General features: G+C 39.3%; 1 protein-coding gene across 2 annotated transcripts in view; it reads left to right on the top strand.

Moving 5' to 3' along the window:
- LOC126291689 (protein Smaug homolog 1) overlaps positions 1–26,423 on the top strand; it is a 99,374-nt gene that overhangs the window by 47,935 nt on the left and 25,016 nt on the right. For both annotated transcript variants that reach the window (XM_049985313.1, XM_049985314.1), the window contains exons 6-8: positions 2,260–2,431; positions 7,826–7,936; positions 25,788–26,060. In XM_049985313.1, the coding sequence (XP_049841270.1) occupies positions 2,260–2,431; positions 7,826–7,936; positions 25,788–26,060 (556 nt within the window). The remainder of the gene's footprint in view (positions 1–2,259; positions 2,432–7,825; positions 7,937–25,787; positions 26,061–26,423) is intronic.

Here is a 26,423-nt window from a genome sequence, read left to right as displayed (position 1 = left end):
TAACTTGACTTCACTATGTCTTCTTCAGATACTTCAGTTATTTTAACATGAATAACCCATTTCTGACAGATTCAAACAAGAAATGCTTGTTGAATGTTAAGAGTTGAACTTCAGTGGATGGTACTTCCCTTAGAGCATATGGTGCTTACATTCCAGAAATGTTTTATTCAGCATTTGTTATGTTGCTTACTGTACAGGTTTTAGTGCATCCAAATAATTGTGCCTAGATAATATTAGTATCCTTGTACCATTTCTATGAAATTTTCTTTGTGCCCTCATATATGTTAGCTGTCAGTTATTCCATCTGCTAAAAACTACAGGTCACCCTTGTATGAAAACATTTTGGTATACTGTAGAAAGTGGCAGGTCTTTAGGTGAATTCAATTTTTTGCAAAAAGTGTGACCATATTTAGAAATCTCCACAAAATAGCATAAGTTAGTGGCTGGTAGCTTGACAGGCGTGTACAGTGGATTGTGTGTGGACATTGTAGGTGATGTCATGGTCATCTTCAATGTTAGTTCTGAAAGTTTGTATTAAATTGCGTTTGTGGAAACATTTTATTTCGTCTATATATTCCTCACAGTCACACATCAGAGACATATTCATAATCATGGAGAAAATTGTGAATTGCGCCACTCAATGAAACGAGCTCCTCTAAAGTGTAATTCCTGTAGTGTTCAAATTTTAAAACTGCTTTCTGTAATAAAGCCATCAACAGCCATACAAAATAGTGTAGGGTTCGTCCTACCCCTAACTCACTTTCTTGTGGAGTGTGCTAGCTGTTTTTTCTAGTTTGTCTGGCATTCCATCTTAGTAAAGGTGGCAGAAAAAAAATTGTTAAAGAGTCCACTAGTGAATAAATGAGATGTCTAACAAAGAACTTGTGTGTAAATGTAAAATGAATGAAACTTTTCTTAACAAATTAGCTGTTGATGATCTCGGGGCGAAAGTTTCTTGCTTGCAATTGCAACACAAAACAAAGTTCCTGGATCATCCCATAAATGTCATTTTGAAATAAGCAATTCATAAAATCGTATTACATTGAAATGGTCTTATTTGTGATACAGTCCTCTTTTCTGCAGCACGAGGTAAGCCATTAATTGTTAAAATCGCGGAGCAAATAATTATTTCTACTCAATTTTTGGCACCAGAATGTTATGGGGCAGCACTGTGATTTCAATATATCATTGATTTCCCACAACATACATCATTAGACATAGAACATATAAAGTAATGGATAATCAATATTGTCAGTATGTCTATAACTAAAAGTATCAGCCCACAAAATACATATTGTTAAATTTATCTCAAGTTTATATCTTCACTGAGTACCTGGCATTGTCTGGGTATGTGTTTCCTCCAATTCTTTGTCGCCCTGGAGAATAGACAAATTGCTACCTCCTTAAGAGAACACACACATTTGAATTTTAAATGTATAACACTAAATGATTGATGGAAAATCTCATATAAAGATGTGAAACAAATACTAACAAAGAGATAGAGGGGCTAAAAAAAAAAATACATTCCTAGCTTTCGGAACAAATGTTCCTCCATCAGGGAGGAGAGAGGGGAAAGAAAGGGAAGAAGGAAAAGTGGACTCAGTTACTCACAACCCAGGTTATGAAGCAACAGGGAAAGGAAAACAGGGAGGGTAGCAAGGATGGAGGCATGGTTGTCCTTTCCCTGTTGCTTCATAACCTGGGTTGTGAGTAACTGAGTCCACTTTTCCTTCTTCCCTTTCTTTTCCCTCTCTCCTCCCTGATGAAGGAACATTTTTTCCGAAAGCTAGGAAAGTAAATTCTTTTTAAGAAAGAGCAAATTGTATTTGACAAGATGAATGTTTCCAGAATCCTTGCCAATTGTTGTGTAGGTCTGCTAGATATACCACTGTACTTTTGAGTTAAGTGTATTTTCTTTGGTTATAAGAGATGGAATCGATGATATTGGAAAATATTTTTGGGAAGTACTTATGCTATACGTTTTAGATTAGTGTGACCTGTGCTTTCTTATAGCTACTTGGCACTATTTTTCTTTGTTTGCTGGATCAACTTTATAGGTAGTAACCATATTTAAATTTGCAGTTAGTTCAACCTCAAGGTGTGATTAGTATAGACGTACACTGTTGTACATACTTTGCAAAATGATACAAAACAAACCAACTTATTTCAGTTTAGTCCTACAGGATGTTAGTGAAATTATTGGCCAGATTTCCCTGTCTACTTCAGCAGAACAGTGTAAAAAGATTCTCTCCTTTGCAGGACGACCTCAGCTACAATGCGAGGAACAAGCCCCGCAGCTTCTCACTGTCTTCGGAGCACGCGCCTCCGCTGTCGCCGCAGAGTTCACTGGCGTCGTCAGGCAGTGGCTCTGAATCGCAGCTGGAGGATAATATTTCCCTGCAGCAGGGACCCGACCCTGTCGGCATGAGGGGTGAGTTGTGAAGGGGCAAGGGAAATCTATAGATATTTTAATGCACTGTAAATTCTGTGTATGGTGTGGTATAACAGGATGTATACCACCCGGGAATTTTTCGGAATTCCGGGAATTTTACATTATTTTAGCTTTCAGTTAAATATTTGTAATTTCGACTGCAGAATTGTTTCTCTAGCAAACAATGTTATTGTCTCCTGCTACTAGAGTATGATATTGCAGCAATAAAATATAAACAAGAGGGGGAAAAAATAAAACTAAGCGACAAAGGAAATGTGCAATTTATAACAAAACACCGTGCAAGCACAAGCATTTGCAAATAGCAAAAATATGTCAAAGTCCTTATGGCCCAGACTGTAATTCTTCATAACAATAAACTGCTTGCTATGAGCATGACGTCACAACTGTTCACATTAGGTTCACTTGACCAATTGCCAGCGGTCTGTTGGGTATGCGCATTTCACTCGTGTATAAGCAGTACCTTCTCCCACTTCCCGCTTTTGAAGTTTGGCTGTTAGCTGTAGCGATAGTAGCTGCAAGCAGCCAGATGCAAACGAGAAAAATGTTTCTCACGCGCCCCAGCTGCCAGATTCGCGCTTGCACAGAGTAGTCTGAGTTGTAGTGGGGAGGGGATTAGTCTCCACGTAACCCGTGTTTACGTTAAGTGATTTTGCTGCTTCTCTTCGCGTACAGCTCCCACGTCAAATGAAAACAAAACGGATTTCTGTGGCCGGTAGCTACCAAGTGGATTAAAATACATTCACATAATTACGGAGGGCAAAAATATATTTTTAATTTGTTTTCTGGTTTTATTTCCAAGTTAGTAGCAGTCGAGCATTAATCGCCTTGCAGAACATTGAAGTTATTTTTGCAAGTTTGCCAAAGAAATTTGGCTTGGTTAATCTTTCCGCTGAGGCAATCATTTTATTTGAAACAAAGTGTTTCATTCTACAGTATTGCCTAGTTCCAACTGTTCGCTGAATTTCAAGTGCACGTTACCATCTTCTGCCATGTATGGCATTATGCCATAATAAAGAACCAAAAATGAGATCGTAGAGTACTGGTACTCCAAGAAAATTTACATCCCAAAAACCACACTGAAAAGCTTAATATCAGTTCGGACCTACTTCATTGTGAATCCGGAAAAAGCCAATTTGAATTTCAAACTGAATTATGCATTTTAGTATGGTTTACGAAATTCTGATGCCCTGTTTCTTTTATGGTGTAATGTAAGCTCTCTTGGTGCTTTATACACACGAACGTGCGGGCTTCCTACACCACTGCAGTTGCACACTCACTATAATGCCTGTTTGCTGGCGCTCTCTGGCAACTGGTAAATCGAACCTATTTCTAACAGTCTCCGCATAGTATTGCGAATGGTGGTTACAAAAGTGTTACTTTCAAAGTAAATTTCTTTTTACGTGAGATGAATTATGTTATGTATGAGAAAGTGGGATGGATATCTTAATCACAGTGTTCGAAACTGAACAGTTAGAGGACCATCCGCTTACAAGAATTTCAAGCCGCAAGACATTTACGTCATAATTTTGAATTTACTGGCACATTTGTGTGATGTATATTAACAATCAATATTACATGTGAGAGCTTAGCTTCTGTTGTAGTGTGTTAATCTTGGAGACCAATATTATATGTGAAAGCTTAGCTTTTCTTGTAGAATTTGAATTTATACTTTCACAGTACGAAAATATGCAGCGTATATGTTGGTGCAAATCAAAGGTCTTTTCAAAACTTCTCTCTCCCCCTTTTTTTAAAATATGTCTCTCCAAAAATTTTGTGCCTTGTCTTTTCTTTCCTTTTTTTTTTTTTTTCTCCCCGGGAAGTTATACGCGATTGTATAAACCATTAACCATTCATAGGATTGATAAGTTTTACAGTGCTGAGGGAAAATCTACGGAAAACCTACTGTCACTTACCACAGAAAAAGTGTATTTTCGCCCGGGAAAAAGCATATTTTTTAAACGGGATGTCTGGGAGAAATCTGGGAATAATCTGGGGAATGTTTTTTTCCCTTGTCCCGGTATACACCCTGTATAAAAGTGTGAGAATGATTGATGTTTCACTGTTTTCATTTATTTTAATGTTATCCAATTCTTACTTCCCTTTCAGACTAAGATTGGGCATAGATAAATTTCCCCATACCAACATATACGGCAACCCATCGCACACATACGCGTTTTCTGGTTAGTTAGTTAACATTTTGACCAAAGCTGATTTGTGGTAGTGTTTTACTTCACCAGTCTAGTTTCGAGCATTGCCATCATCAGCAGTATCTGTTTTGCACGCAGAAAAGAGAAACATTCCTTATGGTAAGTTAGTACAGTGTATATTGTAAAGTTTTATGTATCTATGATTTTTCAGATCATTGTAATTAGACTTGCCTTATGTGTAATTTTCTGTAGCATGTCCCAATGACCGTATTTTGTAATGTTCATGCAATAATATAATTACATGATTGATCTATACATAGATAATCAGTATAAGGAATTTGATCACGAAGTCTTGCCCTGATTATAGAAATTTATAACAAAATAACTGTTTAACATAATAAGCTACATTTGATGCCATTACATAGGTTAGTGTATCTAGTTGTTGTGACCAATAGATGGCACTAGTCCTCCACAACACAGTTGCGGTCTGTTAGGTAACGTTAGTTGCTGGCAAAATGGCGTTGAAGCAGGAGAAAACACAATGGGTGCTTTGGTCAAAATCTCCCATCAGTATTCAGTGTAAATTTCGGGGTTCTTATGGACACAGCCCTCCTGATATTAAATCCATAAACCAATGGTATGCAAAGTTAACGAAATGGGCAGCATTTAAGATTATCCTCGAAGTGGCAGGGATCTCGTGAGTGATGCAACTGTTGATCGTGTTCGGCAGTCATTTCAACAGTCCGTCCAAATCAACTCGTCAAGCATCACTTGAACTTAAAGTACCACAAGCAAGTGTGGTGAAGATTCTTCATGAAAGGCGTAGGTTGCATGCTTACAAAGTGTAAATCGCGCAGTCCTTGCAACCGAATGATTTGCTGACACTTGCTGAATTTGCAGCTGATATTCTCAACAGGATTGATGACACTAACGATTACTTAAATTGCTTATGCTTTACCTATGAATCCTTCTTTTAATGTCAGTGGAATGGTAAATAGGCATAATGTATATTTGTTTCAGAATCTCCACATGCTACTGTACAGTGACAGTGAATAAGTGAATGCTTGGTGCAGCCTCGTGCATAAGAAAGTTTGTGGGCTGTTTTTCGTCACAGAAAAATCCATTACCACTAACAGTTACTTAGATGTTTCACAGCAGTTCATTGCCCGACAATTAGAAGAATATCAACCATGGATACTTTTCCAGCAAGATGCAGCAGTCCCCGCCTCGCCCCACTGGGCTTTGATGGTGCGTGATTCCCTGGATGAAACATTTTCGGATGTGGATTAAAAGGAAGGGTCAAACACCCTGGCCACCCCACTCTCCAGACATTATGACCCTTGACTTTCTTACTGGGGCTATGTCAATGACAGAGTCTTTGTCACACCAGTTGCTGACTTCAATGAACTGAAGGCTAGGATACAAGCTGCTGAGGCTACTGTCACAGAACACATGTTAAGAAACACCTGGTGGGAACTGGAATACCGCCTTGACATTCTCAGAGCTACCAAGGGAGCACACATTGAGGTTTATTAATGTAAGTGGTCTTAAAAAGAAACCTAGTAACACTCACCTGTGGAACGGCATCAAATGTAAATTATCATGTCAAACGGTTATTCTGTAATTGTTATAATTAGGGCAAGAATTTGTGCTCACCCTATATATTTGTCATTGGCAAATGCTATATGTGTAAAAATTACTTTTGGTGTATATCACAGAATATACGGTATATAAAATGGTACTTCAGATTTGTGTTATCTCTGATAGCAGAACAAAGAAATGTGTATTCATTAAAGTTTTTAATTTTTTATTGATCTATTTGTTTAGAATAATGCCAGGATGTTTTGTAAAATATGTAAAAATTTCTATTTGTTCCAAATATTTAGTGAAATACCATATTCAGCAATATATACCACTAATAGGATTCTGCCATGTCACTGGCTGTGTGGTTTTGTTCTTTCAAGACATTCATGCCATATATGGTCAGATGTTTCTTAAATCTTGTTTTGAAATTTCATCCAGTTTGTCCTGTGTGAATTTTCTTTCAGTTATTGCATTTTAACTTATATACAGGCAAATGTGCAAATTTACAGAATTGTTCTTTGTGAAGACAAATTTGTGATGAGCGTGTTCAGTGCTCTGAAGCCTATTTTTAGGTTGCTATTCTGGAGTGCAACTCTGATTTAGTCTGTTGTTGCTGTTTTTGGTATGTTGAATTTGTGTTGTTCCATCTCTTGTGATTGCGGGATCAAGAGAATCTGTTTCATTGTCTTACTCATGTTCAATTGTAAACCTATTTTTTTTTTTTTATATAGGTTATTTCCTTGTGTGTGGAAGGTGTTCATTTCATTTTGTATTCCTTCAAATAAAATTTTGTGATGTACATATGTGCAGTAGTATTGAACTTTTAGTCCATTGTGGGTGGTTAAAAAAAATCTCCTTATAGTGGTGAAAAATATTAGTGTACCACCAAGGCAATGTCCCATTGCTAAACCATGCTATTATTTATATAGATGGTTGTTGATCTTAAAGTAGTTACGGAAGTGTCGAGCTGCAGAGCACCAAACATAGGACATTTTCAGTCTTCATTAACATGTGATGCAGATGTGCGTGTGCGCGCACACGCACGCACGCACGCACGCACGCACGCATGCACGCACGCACGCACGCACACGCGCACGCACACGCGCACGCACACGCACGCACACGCGCACACACACACACACACATGATGTAGAAGTAACCTCCTTTATCAACAACTGACAACTTTTAATAAAGGAAAATACAAGTTTTAGTACAACCATAGCAGTCAGTTGAGGCTGCTTAAGCTATTGCACATCTTATTTTGATATTTATCTGGTGTGTGTACAGTACTTAGCCAATATTGTCTCACCTTCATGTAACTATACGGTGTGGTTCATGAATCAAATACCAGAAGTATCTTAAGTGCTGTTCCATTACGGGAGGTACATGATCTGTGTCAGACTGCTGCTAAAATGTTCGCAGCATTAGTCGTGAAGCATGCTTAATATATGCATGAAGATGACAGTAGTCTTTAAACAGATTATGCATACATGAGCCAAACATAAGAATAAAATTTTAAAAATTACAGCTGTAAGGAAATTCTCTTTTGTTGGAATTATGGAATTATTAAGCAACAGCTAAAAGTCTTGTGGATGTTTGGAACATAAGCAACATCTAGAAAATGATTATTCTTTCTTTTCAGATGTACCAGCGTGGCTGAAATCCCTTCGCCTGCACAAATATGTCAGCCTTTTCTTGACACTGACATATGAGGAGATGATGGCACTGACTGAAGAGTGGCTGGCTGCAAGAGGTAAAGGCTTTTTATTATTTAAAATCTGATGTGAAGAACTCTGATAATTTCGAAGTGGATATTATAAGTAAAGTATCTTAGCTTTACTTTAAATAAATTTCTGGGTCTGTTTTCAGTTGAAAACAACTTTAAAGCTTCTTTGTCATTGCTAAATTCCGTCATCAATTTGCAACACAACTTACCAAATTTTTTGTATCCTATTGTGAAATTTTATCATCAAAAGCAGTTAAGTGTCAGACTTCCACCAATTATTAAACCAGTTTAACTTTGAGAGTCTCTTCTGTTCAGGAAGAAGGTATGCAGCCATTTTCTTGAAAACAGAAAAGTGTGTGTGTCAATAGCTTGGTGACTTAATGGGTGTTGAACTACAAGCCAGTCTCTTTAGATTGAATAAAATGTTCTCAGGCTCCCATTCATGTTGGGTAGACAAAATGTTAGGAGCTTTTGACCCAGTACTCGTTGGCCACTATCAGGTGAGATGACTGCCGTTGCGTGGCTGGTGCACCTTAATGTAATCTAGCAGCTGGCTGGGACATCACTGGCACTCGTATTATTGCATAGCTTCTGTAGTACAGAGACATTCGTATTGTGGTTCACATGTTCCATCATTACAGCTGTGTTATCTATGTGAGCAGGAAAATTCAGTGCTGTATTCATTGTGCAGTGTCGGAGGCTATTGCTCATAGCCCTGGAGAGTTTGGTGTGGTGTGTTTCCTTTTGTGATAATGTGGCTCATTGTGCAGTGTATTTTGTATGCTGTTTCACTTGTGACCAGGCACAGAATTGCATTGTTATGCAAACATCGGTAAATTCTTTAAGAATATATGAAACAGATGATATATCCCGTCAGCTGAGTCACCTACGCTAGATCTTCAGGAACAGCAGCTACAATATTGTCTGACTAAATGAAGAACTGAAATAAGACCCGACGAGGAGCAATAAAATGAAATTGCATATTTGTCACACTGTGCCGTCATGTCAGGTAAGATACTCTGCTTGCAGAAGACACACAGAAAGTCGAACATGACTGTCAAATATCCAGCAGTTACTCAGACTGGGAAAGATGTGGCAGGTCATAGAACACTTGATATTTACAAAATACCTTCAAAGTGCTACAAGTCTTATGTAGCACAAACGGCATGCACTGTAGAACAGTGCAAGAAGGATCACTAAATGTTTTATTGGCTACACTACCCTGAAAAATCTGCATTAGCTGAGCATGATCTAGAAAACTGTTCCTGCATAGAATTTGACGCTTCCTTTGTTGTGGCTTGCACTAATTGCCTCTAAGACACTATAATTAAAGAAGCCATTCAAATAAAACACTGACAAATGTTTTAATAGAAACTGAGACCTACATCTCTGAATGGCACAAAACTCTATCACAAAGTTGAAGTGGTTGCATTGTACGTAGAGTAAAAATGTGCCCATATATGGCAATATTACAGGCCTCAATTGTGGCACAGTCAGCAACTGATGTGTATAAGGGTGTACCACGTGCCCCAGTTACTGCACACGAATGGCGAGTGGCCGCCCAGGTGTACCACCTGCCCCAGGTAGTCAACATGGCAATGGGCGAGGGGTGCTCGGTTAAAAGCTCGGAGCATTTCAGCTACTTCATGTCACTGGAAGTCTGAGAACATTTTATTCTGCATTCTTACAGTCTGCTCACATTGTTTATCAAAATTATAGTACAGTAACGTGCTTCTCCTTCACCTGGTAAATTATGAAATACTTACATCGCGGTTTGGATTCCAGAAGGGCCAAAATCTGAAACAGGTTTTTGTATGTTCACTGAATAGACAAAAAAGGGGGTTAGATTCCAGATGATAGTATCGTGAGCGTGTGTGCAAAACTAACGTAGTTTTTAGCTTATACACATGTGCATCTGACAAATGACCTGTAGTAATAAATGTATAGAGTTCAATTTCAAAAATTTATCGGACACTGCTCGAAATGGCACACAATACAGAGAGTTGTTGATAGGATAATTCTTTAATTTGTATCTTCTTAAACCTCAAACCTGAGCTACACCTTGCGAAGCCATATAGTTACGGTATCCAACTTGGAATTGATCACTTGAAAAGGTTTTGTGGTTGTTTGTGAAGGTTTCTTTTTTATTTCAAGTTTATTGATATTTAGTGCCCCCCCCCCCCCCCCTTTCCCTGAAACAAACACAAATATAGTAAGGAAAGTTCTGGCAGAATGTAAATAACTCGGGAGTAAATGAGACTGTTTACCAAATAGCAGAGGCAGTCAGTTGTTGACAGGCATGCACAAGAGAGAACCTGTTAAGTTATTCTGAAAGCTTTGTAGAGCTACTATTTGCACAAAATGTGGGACACAATTAACTTGACTATTGTGCATTTTCAACTTCTCGCAGCATAATGAATAGTCCATTAAATTTTGGACATGCAGCCACGCATATAAAATTTCTTCCACTGATATTTCGGCTGCGTATCATCCGACCATCCTCGAAGTGAGTCACAAGACTGACAAGGTGCCCAGGGTGGGGCCTTATATGCTTCACCGAGGCAGTATTGCGCATGTGGGTCACAGACTCTGGTCAGCAGCAAAGAGAAACGCTTGCACCTGAACTGCCTGTGGCAAAGGTGTACAGACATTAAATTTGTTTATCAATATATGTTTAGCGGAAGCGACACTGTGATGACTTCTCTGCAGTTTAATTACCCCATGAGCTGGATTCTGTGTTTTTTTCCGAATTAAAAACATTATCTCTCAGTATTAAATTATTATTTAATCCAATCTCTGTAGCTTCCTTGAAGGGAGAATCCCAAATGGAAGAGGTGGATGTTAAAATCTTCACATCACTGTTGTAAATGGTCTGCCCTGTACCAATAAAATGTTCAGCAACAACTGACTTACGTGGCTATGATAAGCATGTGTATCTTAATGTTCCACACATCTCTTGAACGGTGCGTGTTGTAAGACCTATGTATGGACTTCACATTTTCCGAAAGAAATCTGATACACCTCCACCTTACGAAGCAAGAAATCATACTTTACATAGTTGAGTAAATTTCCAGTCTTCGTGGGAGGCCAGAAGATAGCCTTTACACAGTGTTTCCCCAGATTACATCCTATCTTTGAGGAAAGAGCACCCATGTGGGGCAGAAATGCACTTGATCTGAAGGAATTGCTGTCTTCTTCCCCATCACATAACTGCATTCTAGATTTTATGTTGGATACTCTACGAATTTGTTGTGGAGAAAAACCGTTCCCTTTAAAAATGCTTGAGTTAAAAATGCTTGAGAGATGCGAGCTCTTCTTGCAAACTATCTTTATTGGATATACAGTGCGCCCTACACACTAAGGTCTTAAGAACACCAATGGCCTGTGAAGCTTGATGGCAGCTACTGGCATCTAAATATAGATTTGTATGTGTTGGTTTACAATATATGGCATGTCCTAATGTGCCATCAACTTTACGGCAACATCCAAAAAGGAGGTAGCTGTATTTTTCTGTTTCCATAGTAAATTTGATACTAGCATGGATTGAAATCAAATGCTCAAGAAATAGACATAATTCATCCATCCTGTACAGCCATACTGCAAATGTGTTGTCCACGTACCCCCAGAAGGTCATTGCTTTTTAAAATTTGATGAGCCCGATGCCTTGTCCTCAAAGTCGTCCATGAATAATTTAGCTACCAGAGGGGAGAAATGACTTCCCATATCAACTCCTTCAAACTGCTCATAAAATTCACCATTAAATTGAAAATAATACAACAAAACACATGTTCATATAAGGCCATGATGTTGTTAGCAAAATGTTGGCTGATTAGAGAGAGAGAAGAATGTTTTTTAAAGGTACCATGGTATATAATGATACATGAAAACTAATGAGCAAGACCATACTATTTAGTCTGACATTGCTAAGTCTCTGAATAAGATCCATAGAATTAGGAATGCGGTGACTGCATTTTCTTAACAGTGGTTTTAACAAGGAAGTTAAATATTTGGCAGAAAAATACATTGATGAACCAATAGTGCTCGTTACAGACTTCACACACACATCCTCTAAACGCTCATCCATCTTGTGAACTTTGGGTAGCCGATAAAGTCTTGGTAGTACTGCACTCATTACGATTTCCTTTGCTAGTGATGTAGCATTAAGCAAGGCAGCAGTCTTTGTCACCTTGTTGGTAGGGTCTTTGTTAATCTTCTGGAATGCACCAAAACTAAGTAGACTGCATAACTTTTCCATATAGAGTTCCTGAGGCAAAATGACAGTACCATTACTTTTATCAGCATTTAGGATGACTGTGTTAGTATCTTCAAGCAGCTTTCGTATCTCGAATCTCTTCTTTGGAAACATTACTTCTTTATGAGTGATGTTTCATAATTGCTCAGCATCTTCCATGTCTAATTTCTTCAGCTGAATCCTCTGATAGCTGTCAGACAGCTTTCTCAGCGGCATTGATGAAAGATGATATCGACAAAGTCTTAAGAGTGGGTGCAAAATTTAGCCCTTTACTTAAGACAGATAATGTAACTTCATCCAGATCCTAACCCCATCAAATTTGACAGGACGTCGAATAACAGTCCATCTGAGAAGGCTGGTCTAACGGGCTGTACTTAGCAATCTGTCTTTTTGTAGCCACTTTCCGAGCCCAGTCAGACTCATTCTGAGGATGGCCGGACATATGCAATCAAAATATCGATGGAAGAAATTTTCTTTGCACTGCTACATGCCTGAAATTTAATGGACTAGTAATTACATTGTGAGAAGTTGAAAAAAGCATACCATACCTCTTCGGGAAGGAGATGGTTTGAGGGGTCATAGTTTGGACATAGTGCAACACAAGAGAGCAAGACTATTGATCTCCTTGAGTTTCTTACTGAAGTGCCAGGATCATGGAGTTGTACTAAAATTTGCAAGGTCGGTTCAATTCGTCAAGAACACTGCAGTAAGTAGAATTTTACGTAGGGCTGGTTCTGCTATTGTCAGAGAAATAATTCGTTCTACTCGGCGGAATTTGTACATTTTCTGAACTCTTGTATCATCTGCATTTGAAAATAGCAGCTGTTTTATCTCCTGACTAATGGTTTGATGATTCCATGTGGGCTAAGTCTGACTGGCTTTGCGAAGTGGTTACAGAAAGACATGTTGCCAAGTACAGCTGATTAAACCAGCCTTCTCAGGTGGACTCTGTTATTCAACGTCCTGTCATAAATTTGATGGGTAAGAATCTAGATGAAGCCACATTATCTGCCTTAAGTAAAGGGCTAAATTTTTGTTCGTGCTCTAACGACTTTGCCGAGATAGTCTTTCATCAGTGCCGCTGAGGGAGCTGTCGGACTACTATTGCAGTATTCAGCAAAAGAAATCAGACATAAAAGCTGCTGAGCAATCATGAATCATTATCCACAAAGAAGTAATTTTTCCAAGGAAGAGCAATTAGAAGTATGAAAGCTGTATGAGGATACTAACAGTCATCCTACATCCTAATGCAGGTAATGCTACTGTCATTTTGCGTCGGGAAGTCTATAAGGAAAAGTTATGTGGTCTACGTAGTTCTGGAACATAACACAAGATTAACAAAGACCCTACCAACAAAGTGACAGTGACTGCTGCCTTGCTGAATGCTTCATCACTACAAAAGAAGTTTAAAATTACGAGGTGCAGTACCACAGAGATTTTATCGGCTTCTTAAAGTTCACAAGATGAATAAGGATGAGCATGTAGAGGATTTGTCCTTGAGGCTTACAATGAGCATTGTTGATTCACCAACATATTTATGTGCCAAATATTTAGCTTCCTTGTTAAAACCATTGGTAGGAAGATGTAGTCACCACGTTCATAATTGTACGGAATTTTATTCAGAGACTTAGCAATGTCAGGCTAAATAGTATGGATGTGCTAGTTAGTTTTTATGTAGTATCATTGTGCATAAAGGTACCGTTAAAGGACTCTCTCTAATCGGCCAACAGTTTGTTAAGAACATCATGGTCTTATTTGAACATGTGCTTTTGTCATCATATTTTCAGTTTAATGGTGAATTTTATGAGTAGATTGATGTCTCCTCTCCCCCTCTGGTATTTATGAAAGACTTTGAGGACAAGACATTGGAATTGGCAAGTTTTAAAGCAATTATCTTCTGGAGGCATGTGCACAACACGTTTGTAGTATGGCCACAAAGGGTGGATGAATTGCATCGAGTTTTGAGCATTTGAATTTTATCCATGCTAGTTTCAAATTTACTATGGAAATAGAAAAGGTAGCTGCCTCCCTTTTTTGGATGTTATCATTTGCTGTAAAGTTGATAGCACATTAGGACATGACATATATCGTAAACAATCACCCTTCACAGACCATAGGTGTCTGTAAGACCTTAGTGTGTAGGGTGCACTGTATATCCGATAAAAATAGTGTGCGAGGAAAGCGCACATACCTCATTAGCATTTTTAAAGCGAATGGGTTTTCTCCACAACAAATTCATAGAGCTTGCAATGTAGGTATGTAATGGGGAAGAAAATAGTAATTCAGTCAGATCAAATGCGTTGTTGCCTTATGTGGGCGCTCTTTCCTCGAAGATAGGCCGCATTCTCAACAAACACAGTGTTAAAATGATCTTCCGTCGTCCCATGAAGATTGCAGCTTTACTCTGCTTTGTAAAGGACAATTTATTGCTTCATAAGGCGTGTGTGTATCAGATTCCGTGAAGAAATTGTAAGAGGTCATACATGGGTCAAACAACACACACCATTGCTGAGAGATGTGTGGAACATCTGCGATACACACGCTTATCACAGTCGGAGAAGTCAGCAGTGGCCGAACATTTTATTGAAACGAGGCATTCTACGAACTACAGTGATGTGAAGATTGTAACATTCACCTCTTCTGTTTAGGATTCTGTCTTCAAGGAAGTTGTAGAGATTAGATTAGCTAATAATTTAATAAGTGGGGATAATGGTTTTAATTTGAACAAAGCAGGGAATCCAGCTCTTGGGGTAATTAAACTGTAGAAAAGCCGTGATGATGTCGCTGCCGCCAAACATACATCGATAAGCGATTTGAATGTCTTAACTCCTTCACCACAGGTGGTGCATGTGTAAGCATTTCTCTTTGCTGCTAATCAAAGTCTGTGACCCGCATGCGCAGATCCGCTGCAGTGGAGCACATAAGGCCGCACTTGGCACCTTGTCAGTCTTGAGTCACTCTGAGGCTGGCCAGAAAATACACAGCCAAAATATCTGTGGAAGAAATTTTATTTGTGTGGCTGCATGGCCAGAATTTAATACATTGCACTAGTCTATCATCTTGCATAATTTGCTAAAAGATAAGCAATTAAAATTTTATAATTTGATTTAAATCATAGTGCGCCTCATTCAAATTGCTTTTACTTCTGTAACTCTTACTTTACATCGGGGTTTCCAAAAATTTCTCAGAGTACAAAACCAAGTTTTTACATACTTCCTATGATTGCAGTATACAAGGGGCAGTCAAGTTAAATTGACAGCTATATAAGGAGCATGGTATAGATGTTGGTAACACAGGTATGTGTCTATAGAGAAGTGCTTTCTATTGGGAATTGGGATGAAAAACTCAAACATTAACTACTGTGCCATTTGTCTGTTAGACATGGTCGACAAGAAGTCAACGAGTCCTGTGAGTGCCAAACTTCAGTATGGAAGACAGGAAAGGGGAACAGTGAGGTGCAGTGTTGTTTTTGACCACAGTATTAGTGCCGGGAAATGAAATTCGTGCCTGAATGTTCACTGTGTTGATGAACACACTGACTGGAGGGAGTGTGTTTGTGTGGAATGAACAACGTCAACAAGGTCAGATGGGATTGAAAGACAGCAGCTGGCCAGGACAGGCTCACTGTGTCACTACCACCTGATATTGCGGCTGTAGTGGATGTTGCTGCCAGAAATGACAGAAGGTGGACAGGGGAAGAAATTCAGCTTGTGTCGAGCATCGGTCACAGTGTTGCTCTCATGCCACCATGACAGAGCATCTGAAGTTCCGGAAAATCTGTGCGTAGTGGGTTCCCCACAGCCTGACATAAGAGCAGAAGTTGAACAAAAAGGAGATGTCACTGCAGCACCTGGAACTGTATCACAGTGAGTATCATTTCCTGTCCAGTTTTATCGTGGAAGATAAAATATCATGTCATTTTGAGCTGGAGAGGAAAGCACCAGCACCAGCAATGGAAGTGCAAGACTTCAACCCTACTGGGGAGAAAAAAAAATTCTAGCCATGCACACCACTCTGGGAAAGTCATGACCACCTTTTTCTTTGACAGCAAGGCCCGCTGCTCGTAGACTTTTTGGAATGTGGCACTACAATAAACTCTAAGTGGTGTGTGGACACTTTAAAAAAAAATTGGAGTGTGCCAGAAACTTTGAAGCACCCAGTAATGTTGATGGATGGCATCATTCTGTTGCACGATAATGTCCACCTACATGTTGCTATTGTTCTGAGTAAAGCACAGAAGTTTAGCTTGGAAACTGCTAAACATCCTCCATACAGTCCCTATCTTTCCCCGTGCAATTTACATATTTTTGAACCATGAAGAGACATTTGTGGCCATAGATTTGCTTCGGACGATGAGGTGCATGCCGGGTTACAATCGTGGTTTGATATGCAACTGCAAACATTTTTCCAAGTTACTGATCCATGTGTCTCACAATGAGGTAAAGGTATTAACAGCTGTGGCAATTAATTTGGAAATAATTAAGTTTGCTTACTTTTTTGCTTGCCTCGTTTTCATTTGACTGTCCCTTACAATTTTTGTTATAATGTTCTGTAAATGTGTTTGATCAGCTATCAGTACTGACATTAATACAGCTGCACATTATCACATCTGCTATTTGATATGAATGGAAAAATTTGTAGCTGAGTAGACATAGTTTAATTTAAAATACTAGTTAATATATTGATTTGCTGTACACAGATAATAAAAATATTGTATTTTTCTTGGTCGATGATGATGCCATTGGTGGGATGATTGTATGATCATGAAGAGAGCATTTGGCAGTTGTTCCTTGTGCAGGGGCATGCACTACCTGCAGGATTTCAAACTGCCATATAGCAACTACGGATTGCTTCACCCAGAATTGTCGTCATAACACTGTTTGGCTCTGTGGATCCATACATTTGTTATCTAATAAATTAGCTCCTACTAATCTTAAATTTGCTATCATAAATGATTTTTCTTAACATTCCATTTTGTGTGTGATAGCTCACACAATAATTCTGCTTAAAAACAAGATATCTAGTTGTAGTAGCCTGGTACACAATGTTGCTAAAAATGTTGATCTATTGTTTGCTTAGAAACAAAAAAACAAAAGGAGACTTCAAACACACATGGTTCATATCTGTGTTGTTTGATGGGTTGACAAGTTTCGCTGGCTGGAACTGTGTAGATCAAAGTTTCGTAACTGGAAGTAATTGATCGATAAGAATTTTTCACAATACAATTTAAAGTCTATTTACATTTTAATTGGTGTTCATAGCTTCTTCTGAGATTGTCCCTCCAGTCCTGTGGGGTAACACTGTAATAGCTCATCATTATGCATAGTCCATATTCACAGTTAAACCTCTGTGAGTTCGTAAACAAAATCCCTAAAAAGTTGTAAACCGACAATGGCTGTTGTTTTGAGGAATGTACTAAACATAACTATTTAGGATAATGAACCCAGTTTTTCAAAGGCTTTTTTTTTTTCTATTAAATGCCTAGTACCAGTTTGGCAGACTTTCAGGCAGTGTCATTGGTAAACATACAAATCCTCCATTAGGATACATTATCCCTTCTAACCACATATCGTGTATTTATAATTTCCAGTAAACATTCAATAAAAACAAAATACGAAAGTCCTGGCTAGGATACAAATAACTAAGTTGGACTATTGCAAAGTTGACAGGCACATAAGTGAGACAGGCATCATAGCTAGGATTTCGGACAATGTCCCCCTCAAAGTTGCAGCATTGGGACAATGTTTACTATCTGAGGCTGCACAGTATCACTAAGCTTAAAAATGATTTTCATTTTAAGTGAGTAGTGCTTTTCTTGTTTTATTAGTTATTTGTATTTTGTGAAACATGGCTACATTTGAGCCTAAAGAAATGTGGCAATGTTTCATATATAATACTCAAGCTGAGAATGTCATTGCAATCAAAGAAAAACCTGCAAAGCAGGCTCTGAAATTGGTCATAAAATGATTTTTTCTGGTCTCACTGTATAGTGCATGTTTTTACTGATAGGAATGTAAAGCCTTTCTGACTAGGATTTCTACCAGAAATGTTGTAAAATATAAGAAAGTCTGAACATTGCATAACTGAAATTGAGTTCACAATGCTGAGGAAGATTCACTGCAACTGAAAAATAGCTGTTGCTGTTCATTTGCAGCTTAAGTTTGTGCTTGGAGTAGATTCCTGTTAAACTGCAGTTGTTTGTGTAAAACAATTGAAGAACAGTGCTCAGTGTATTAAAAAGTTGGAAGGTTTAGAGGGCTCTCTCTCTCTCTCTCTCTCTCTCTCTCTCTCTCTCTCTCTCTCTCTCTCTCTCTGCATCACAGATCAGCTGAACTGCTTCAGCACTAACACAGCTTAATCTCAGTGGGATTTTTGTATGTTTAGTTATGTCAGTTCAGTGAATACCACTTTTAGTGCTGATGTTAAACCATCTTATTTGTAATGCATCATCCATATGCATCAAGGAAGAAATGAGTGTAGCCATTTGCTTCCTGTGCTAGAGGCAGTAAACCTGTGATGATAATTTTCAGAATTCAGCTCTGATACTTTTGTGTATCTGTCTTGGCAAACAAAAAATTTGAGAGTGAATGAAACACTTTAAAAGGAGGTGTATCTCAGTATATGACACAGTTCAGGTTAAACAGCACACTTCAGAAATGAGCAGGAATATTAAGATAGCTAAGCAAACAATTTGTGAGAACCACCATGATACAGTCAATTCTATGCACGAGTTGAAACATTATAGTTCAGCATTTGCAGTTGTCCACAAATCTTTGAACTGCTGCAAAGGGAGTACTCGTTTATTACCACACCAGCAAACCGACGCAAATGGTGGCATTTCGAAATGTTAATATTACATTAGTCATTTGAAGAGGAAGGAGACTTTCTAAGTTGCATAGTAACTTTTGACAAGATGTGTGGCTCCATCAATACAAAATACAGAGTAAGTGGTAGAGCATGGTGTGATGTGTTGCCTGCAGCAAAAAAGTTCAAAAGCCAACCTTCTGCAATAATTTGTGTTTTGGGACATGGAAGTTCCATTGCTGGTGTAGTACCTTCCTAAAAGTCAAAGTATGACTGATGAATAGCTGAGATATCTGAAACCCAAATTTAAAAGGAAAAGGAAGCTTTCCTAAAGTGCAGTTTCATTGTACAGTTAGGAATATAATTCACTGCTTTCAAAATCTCTGTCTTCGAGATTCAAAAACTTTCACTGTGCAATCCTCAGCTAGCCCAGTGATTTTTGACTACTTTGCTTCGATGTAGGAGGACCTTCATGAAACAATTTTTGTCGGATAACTGTGTAAGGGTTGTTGCGCACAGTGCCACAAAGTTTTTGCCAAGACAGAATTCACGAGCTTGTCGAGAAGTGGGCGAAGTGTGCACTCTTTGAGAGAAATGGTGTAGAGTAATAGAGATTTCTGTGATGCAGTCAGCAATTTGTCTCTGTAGCTTAGTGGTCAACATGTCTGGCTTGTATGCAGATGACCAAATTCAATTCCCAGTACCACCAGGGAGGTTTTGTAGATGGAAAGACTGGAATGGGTTGCACTCGCCCTCGTGATACCAGTTAAGGACCTGGTTAAATGAGAAATAGCGGCTCAAAGATCTAGAAAGCTGACTATGGCTGGGAGAGCAGTGTGCTGACTAGATGGAAAAAATCGAGAAAGTGAGTCTAATGTTGACATTTGCATATCCTAGAAATAGAAGTGCTGCTACAGTATTGGCTTCTTCCATCCCACTGTTTTGTGATTGATCATTTCCTGCTCAACTTGTTCTCTCTCACTGTAGTGTAGAGGGGTGTAAGACAAGTTGTGACTTAATAGGGAAGCTAAGTGCGTTACATTGGTACTACGATGTAGCACTGAGGGGGCAAAATGGTCGATTATCGGAATCAAAGAAAGCTGTGTTTCATGAAGCTGTGAAGGGTGCAAGATGAAAATTTATACAAGTGTGCTGTGGTACAGGAAAAACAGTGTCTGGAAAGGTTCACTACTGTAGACCACAGTTCAGACAGAAAACGTACTAAGTTCATCTAATGCAAAAAAGGGTTGTATCCTTGTTTATTCTGTTTCCACCATGAGAAAATGTGTTCTGTCAAATGAAAGATGGGCGCAGAGAAGCATCATTACTGTGTCTCGGGGACCAAAAAGCATGCTGTTCGTGTATTCATTTTCATTCATTTCTGTAACTTTTCAAAGACCACCGGAAATTTGTTTTAATAATTAATCACTGTTTAGCTTGCACACTTCATTCTCGTGTACTATTTTCTTGTACTGTACATAGACTCAATAATGGAACCAATGTTACGTTTTATTTGGGGGGGGGGGGGGAGGGGAATAGTTAGCTAAGTTACCTTTGCTGAACAAGATTTTTTAGTTGCCTTATGCTGTGAAATAAATGAGGCAATTCCACTTCACCTTTCATTTTTTTTTCCAAGGGTCAATATGAAAGATGGTTTTTGAGAGGTGGCCCACTGGATTCTGGACACCTCTTATCTAGTTGGATAAGAGAAACTATCTTTAAACTTTTCTCAAGCATTCTGTTAAGTATGTTAGATGTTTTTATGGTAGTGATGCTTTTATATAATAAAGACAGCCACTTCTCTGTTGCTCGTGCACACACACACACACACACACACACACACACACACACACACACACACACAAAAAAAAAATTGCAGCCTCTACGGTGTCATCAAAATAATAGGTGAGTCCTATCTGCTACCTTTTACAAGTGTGAATATTGGAATATTGGAGTTCGTATGTAACTGATAAGGCACTGACTGTCACATGTCTCTGTGGAAAGTACTGGGCTTCTTCAAATCATCAAAAAGATAGTGAGAAAATTGTAACTGGTGTTGGTGGGTTTGGGCCTACTGTCAGCTTAGATCTTATGTTGATGTGTCTGGAGCACTAAATAAGTGCAGCCATTGTTTTACCAGAAATAGAGACCTGACCCTAAAGCCTTTCCTTGTTTCATGAAAGATGGTAGGAAAAGAGCTAAATCAACCATTTTAACTTCTGCTCCAGGAAACCTACATATTGAGAAGTCTCCTCTAGAAAGAGCAGACAAAACAGAGAAAGCTAATGGAAAAATTTTGGCCTTCACAACAACAACAAAAAAAGTCAAAACTCCACATCTCCCACAGAAATAACAAATAGTTATCAGAATCTGTTTCATACAGCCTGAAAATTCTCCAGCAAAGAGCAAGAGCTCATACATGACACAGAGTACTCAGTGACAATGAAGATGTAGCTATGGACAGGAAGCAAAGTGTCGGTGATTCATTATTGATGAAATTTGAGAGAGAAATGAGTTTAGTGATTTGCTGGAAAAGTTATTGACTTAGAGGAGGAGGGGCTGAAAGTTAAGTTTGCAAGAAGAACTGCCGACTCTTAAGCTTAAAGACAGCCAATCCAGGACACCACTGTTGTTGACAACCATCAAACATGGTAAAAACACCCTTTTTACAAAAAATTGTTAAAATGGCTCTGAGCACTATCGGACTTAACACCTGAGGTCATCAATCCCCTAGAACTTACAACTACTTAAACCCAACTAATCTAAGGACATCACATGCATCCATGCCCGAGGCAGGATTTGAACCTGCGACCGTAGCGGTCACGTGGTTCCAGACTAAAGCGCCTAGAACCGCTCGGCCACATCGGCCGGCACCCTTTTTTACACTGTGGTGAGGGCACGAGGAAGCTTAGCAAGGTGGCTGCTGTGGCCTAACCTCAGGAGTGCTCAGTCACTAGGAGATAACAGCAGCAGATTCAGCAGTTACGAAGTTGCAACTAGATATGTTTGATAGCCTCAGAGTTCAGTAAACTTGGGGCCCACGTCCAGCGGACAGGATGGGTGCCAAACTAGTGATCCGTGATGGTGGCACACTGTCGGTATTCCGACTGTTGTAAATGGTGCAGCGCGGTTTGCAGTGGAGCATCATTGCTGGACATGCGGCTAGGTGGCAGCCAATTGCCGAATTGGTGCTGATCATGCGATAGTATTTAGAGATCACGCTGCGGGTGAAAGTTGCTGACCTGCTTGATAGTAACTTGTGGTGGAGGCTGTTTCATCTGGGGAGCAAATATGGCTCCTGACATCTGGCGGCATCGGATGACAGTGCTCATTAAGCAGTTGTCGATAAAGAGTCCAGAGTCAACCCGCAAGTTGGTTGATGCAGTACGTGGGCCGTATGGTGAGTGGCCCTGCTGAACGACACTTAACAGTCAGTGATTGAGTGATAGTTCTTCTGCAAACTGGACAACGGAAGCTAGTTCCACAATGGTTGCTGACTTGTACTGCTTTGCTGACTGGGTTGGCCCTTTGTGTCCTGACCTGGCATGTGGTGCAAATGCTAAAGTATCCTAGATTTCCGTAGCATCGCTGGTTGTCGAATGGTGGCCGTATCACAGTACTGATTTCTGACAGGTGGTGTGATTTTGTAGCAGCTGCTTGCAGCAATCTGTGGCAGTTATGTGGTCAGTGTTTCTACCACTGTCTGGAATTGCCATTGATAGACTTGGGTAAGGAGGGTGGCTACACAGATGCCAGTAACTACTGTACAGTGACACTCTTTACATAATTTTCTAAAATATTTGAGAAGTTGCGTACTCCAGGGCTGTCGTGCATCTATGTTGTAATGTTTCTGTGGAATATGTTCATCACTTGCCTGTTTAGTGCTTATTTAAGATTTATAGTGTAGAAAATTGATCAAGACTTAGAGTAATAAACAGATGCCAGTTCCTCTGCATAGTAAGAGATTACAGTGGGAGTTCCACAGAGTTAATTGTTGGTCTACCATTGTACTTACGTTTTTAATTATCTGCCATTGTATTTGAATCAACTGACAGAATTAGTCCTGTTCACAGATGGTACAAGCATCTTTGGGGAGCAAAGCAAAGAACCATTAATGTAGATAATATTAAATTAAGTTTTGTGAAAGTTACTGAAATGGGCTAACTTTACACTTGAAGAAATACAGTTTTGTTCTGGCAAAAATATGTCGCCACCTATTGACCTAGAAAATGAACGAGAAATAACGGAGTAGAAAGTTCGAACTTCATTGTTTTGTGTGTAGATGAAATCTGAAACGGGAAAATATGTACTGTAGCTCTACTGTAGGTTTGGGATACTTTTGCCTTAAGAATAATGGCTACTACAGGGCTGTAGAAACCAGTGAGTTAACATATTTTATATATTTTCAGCCACTTGGGTCGTATGGTGCAATATTTTGGGATAAATACACACTTAGGCAAAGAATATTCTGGGCCATTGCCCAGAACAAAGCAATTTTGCGTGTGGTTAACACATCTACATCTTGCAGGCATTTCTTTGAGCAGCTGACAATATTAACCATAGTCTGGCTTTACATTTATTCACTTACGAAATCTGTAAACAGTCCATCAAAGCTTGAAAGTAAGAGGTAATCACAGGTACCAGAACTGAAGGAAAATGATCTGTGGGCTTAAGATGTGCTTCGTGCACAAATAGTCACTCTTCCCTTGTGATCAGGTAGGATCATCTGGTATTTTGATGAGTATGCCTGTCCTCAAGTCTTTGTGCAGTCAATCGTTGGGCCACTGTCACATCAGAATACCCTTTAAATCTGGATACTGCACGATTTTACCAGCCGGTCGAGAGCAGATCCGGACAGGTGCTCATAACGCTGTCTCACTCGGGGGAAATCACTTTTCTGTGTTTTTGACAGTGATACCTCAATATGAGACACTGATCTGTGTGCCCCGTATAAAACATTTCCAGGCTTAGTAATAGCACTAAACATTTAAAACACTAATCCATGTAGCAGTTTTTAATAAAAACTTGTACTTCTCAGGAAATAACATTTTACGTGGGAGATCAGCGAAATCTGTGGGAATTTCAGGAATTTCATAAAATCTTGTGGAATTCCACATTTTTTAACCTAACATTGAAACTGAATTTTTTAGTTTTATAAATAACAAAATACTTAGTATTGCAGTGTTTTAATTATGAGGGCTGTTGAAAAAGTAAATTGCGCAGGCAATGTACATTAGATTGTCGATCCTTTTCTTTTACAAAATGTCCCAAACACGTGTGCAGTTTAAAGTGTACAGCATACTTAGTTTGCTTTTGACAGAAAGGTCAGACGTGTTTTAGTGTGCTTCGCGATTTTATGGTTATTATAAAAAAAATGGAGCAAAGAATTTTTTGTGTGAAAATGGAATAGTGCTAAAAAAATGACAGTTCCATGCGGTGAATCTGCTCGAAGTAAAAAAAAAAAAGTTTACAAGTGGTGCAAACTCTTCCAAGATGACTGAGAAGATGCCAATGATGAACTTCACTGTGGACACCCCAGCACGTCAACAACAGATGATTATGTCAAAGCTGTGAAGAAAATTGTTTTGCAAAGTCATTGAATTACGGTAAGAGAAGTTGGCTTATCGGGTTGGCTTATCGGGTGGTTTGTGTCGTGCAATTCTTTCAGACATTTTGGGCACAAGACGTGTGTCAGCGAAGTTTGTTCCAAAACTTCTCATGAGAATCACCCAAGAGCTCTTGAATGATGACAATCATGATCCTAATTTGCTCAAAAGGGTCATAACTGTTGATGAAACATGGGCTTACCGCTACAATGTTGAAAACAAAGTCCACTCGTCCCAGTGGAAGCATCCCAGGGAGAGCAAAGACTGGAGAGAGGAAAACAGAAAACAAAAAACACGCTAAGTTCGATCAAATGTCAAATTTTTGTCCCCTCTCCCCTTCCCCAGTTACAAAGGTCATACAGTCAATAGGGACTATTACCTATTACCTTGACATAATGTGCCGCTTGTGAGAAGCAATAAGCAGTCCGGAATTGTGGAAAAACAATTCATGTGTTTTGCATCACTTCAATACACCTGCTCATTCGTCGTTGCTTGTGAGAGATTTTTTTGGCCAAAAACGTGATAATCTTGCCTCTGCTGCTACATTTATCAAATTTGGCCCCCTGTGGATTTTTTCTGTTCTCAAAACTGAAGAGACCTAGGGAAGGATGAAGATTTTCAAATGGAGGAAATAAATCACTGGATGTGATTATGAGAAGTGCTTACAGGATTGGAAGAAGTGTTCGCAATAGTGTATTGTATCTGAGGGGGATTACTTTGAAGGGGACATGAATATTTATGAATAAATAAATATTTTTCCTTAAAAGTATAAAGTCTCCTTACTGTTTGAACACACTGTACATTTAAGTTACCCATTATAGACCCAGTGTAAGAAACTGCCTGTCACTCCTCATCCCCACCCCACACTCTCAACAGTAATTTATCAGGAGCTTCTTGACACCACCTTCTTGCTCATATCTAGAATTCTTGGGGAATTTTATCGAAGTTTGAGAAGCCACACTAATAATGCTATCTGTTGGCTTTTCTGCCTATCGCAGAGAATTGCTTCTTTAATTGTCTGCTGATAATTAAGTGTGTGACATTATGACATTATATAGACACCCAGAGAGAGAGAGAGAGAGAGAGAGAGAGAGAGAGAGAGAGAGAGAATTGCGATATTGTTTTCCTAGTAAAAGGTATCTTTCAAGAAATTGCCTTTCTCTCTCTCTTACTCACTTTGACAAGCTCCAAGTAAGGGTCGCCTTTTCATTTCTAGGTGTGACGAAGGGAGCGAGGCACAAGATTGTGATGTCGGTGCGGAAGCTGCGGGAGCGCGGGTCGCTCTTGCGGCAGGTGGAACGCGAAGTGATGGAGGGGGGACCCGCTACCCTGGGCCCGGCCCTCGACGAGCTCAAGACTGTACTCTTATCCCCCATAAAGCCACAGCCACCCACAGCTGCAACGGAGGACGCCAGTAACACTGACGAGGAGGGTACCGATGATAGGGAGTTGGACGTGCCCACTCAGTTCACGAGGTGCATTGGGAAAGGTGAGTTCACAAATCTGTTCATATTGATTCTGTATTATGGCATAAAAATAGGTCAAAAATAACATTCCTGTAATGCTGTGTCACTTTTGGTGGTAATAGTCAGTGACTGTTGTCAGTGACTAGTATATTTGTTTTTCTTTTTTTTTTTATGGCGTTAAGCCTACTCATGTCATAGATTACAACCATTGACTCTATTAGCAGTGAGAGACAAAGCTCAGCAAAAAATTTTAGTTTTAAACTGTTTCTGGCTGAGCGGTTATGGCCGCTTCAGTCTGAAACCGCGCGACTGCTACGGCCGCAGGTTCGAATCCTGCCTCGGGCATGGATTTGTGTGATGTCCTTAGGTTAGTTAGGTTTAAGTGG

Source organism: Schistocerca gregaria, chromosome 9 (assembly GCF_023897955.1).
Source record: "Schistocerca gregaria isolate iqSchGreg1 chromosome 9, iqSchGreg1.2, whole genome shotgun sequence".
NCBI lineage: Eukaryota > Metazoa > Arthropoda > Insecta > Orthoptera > Acrididae > Schistocerca > Schistocerca gregaria.
The sequence above is the reverse complement of the archived record's forward strand: the minus strand, read 5'-3'. Positions and strand labels throughout refer to the sequence as shown.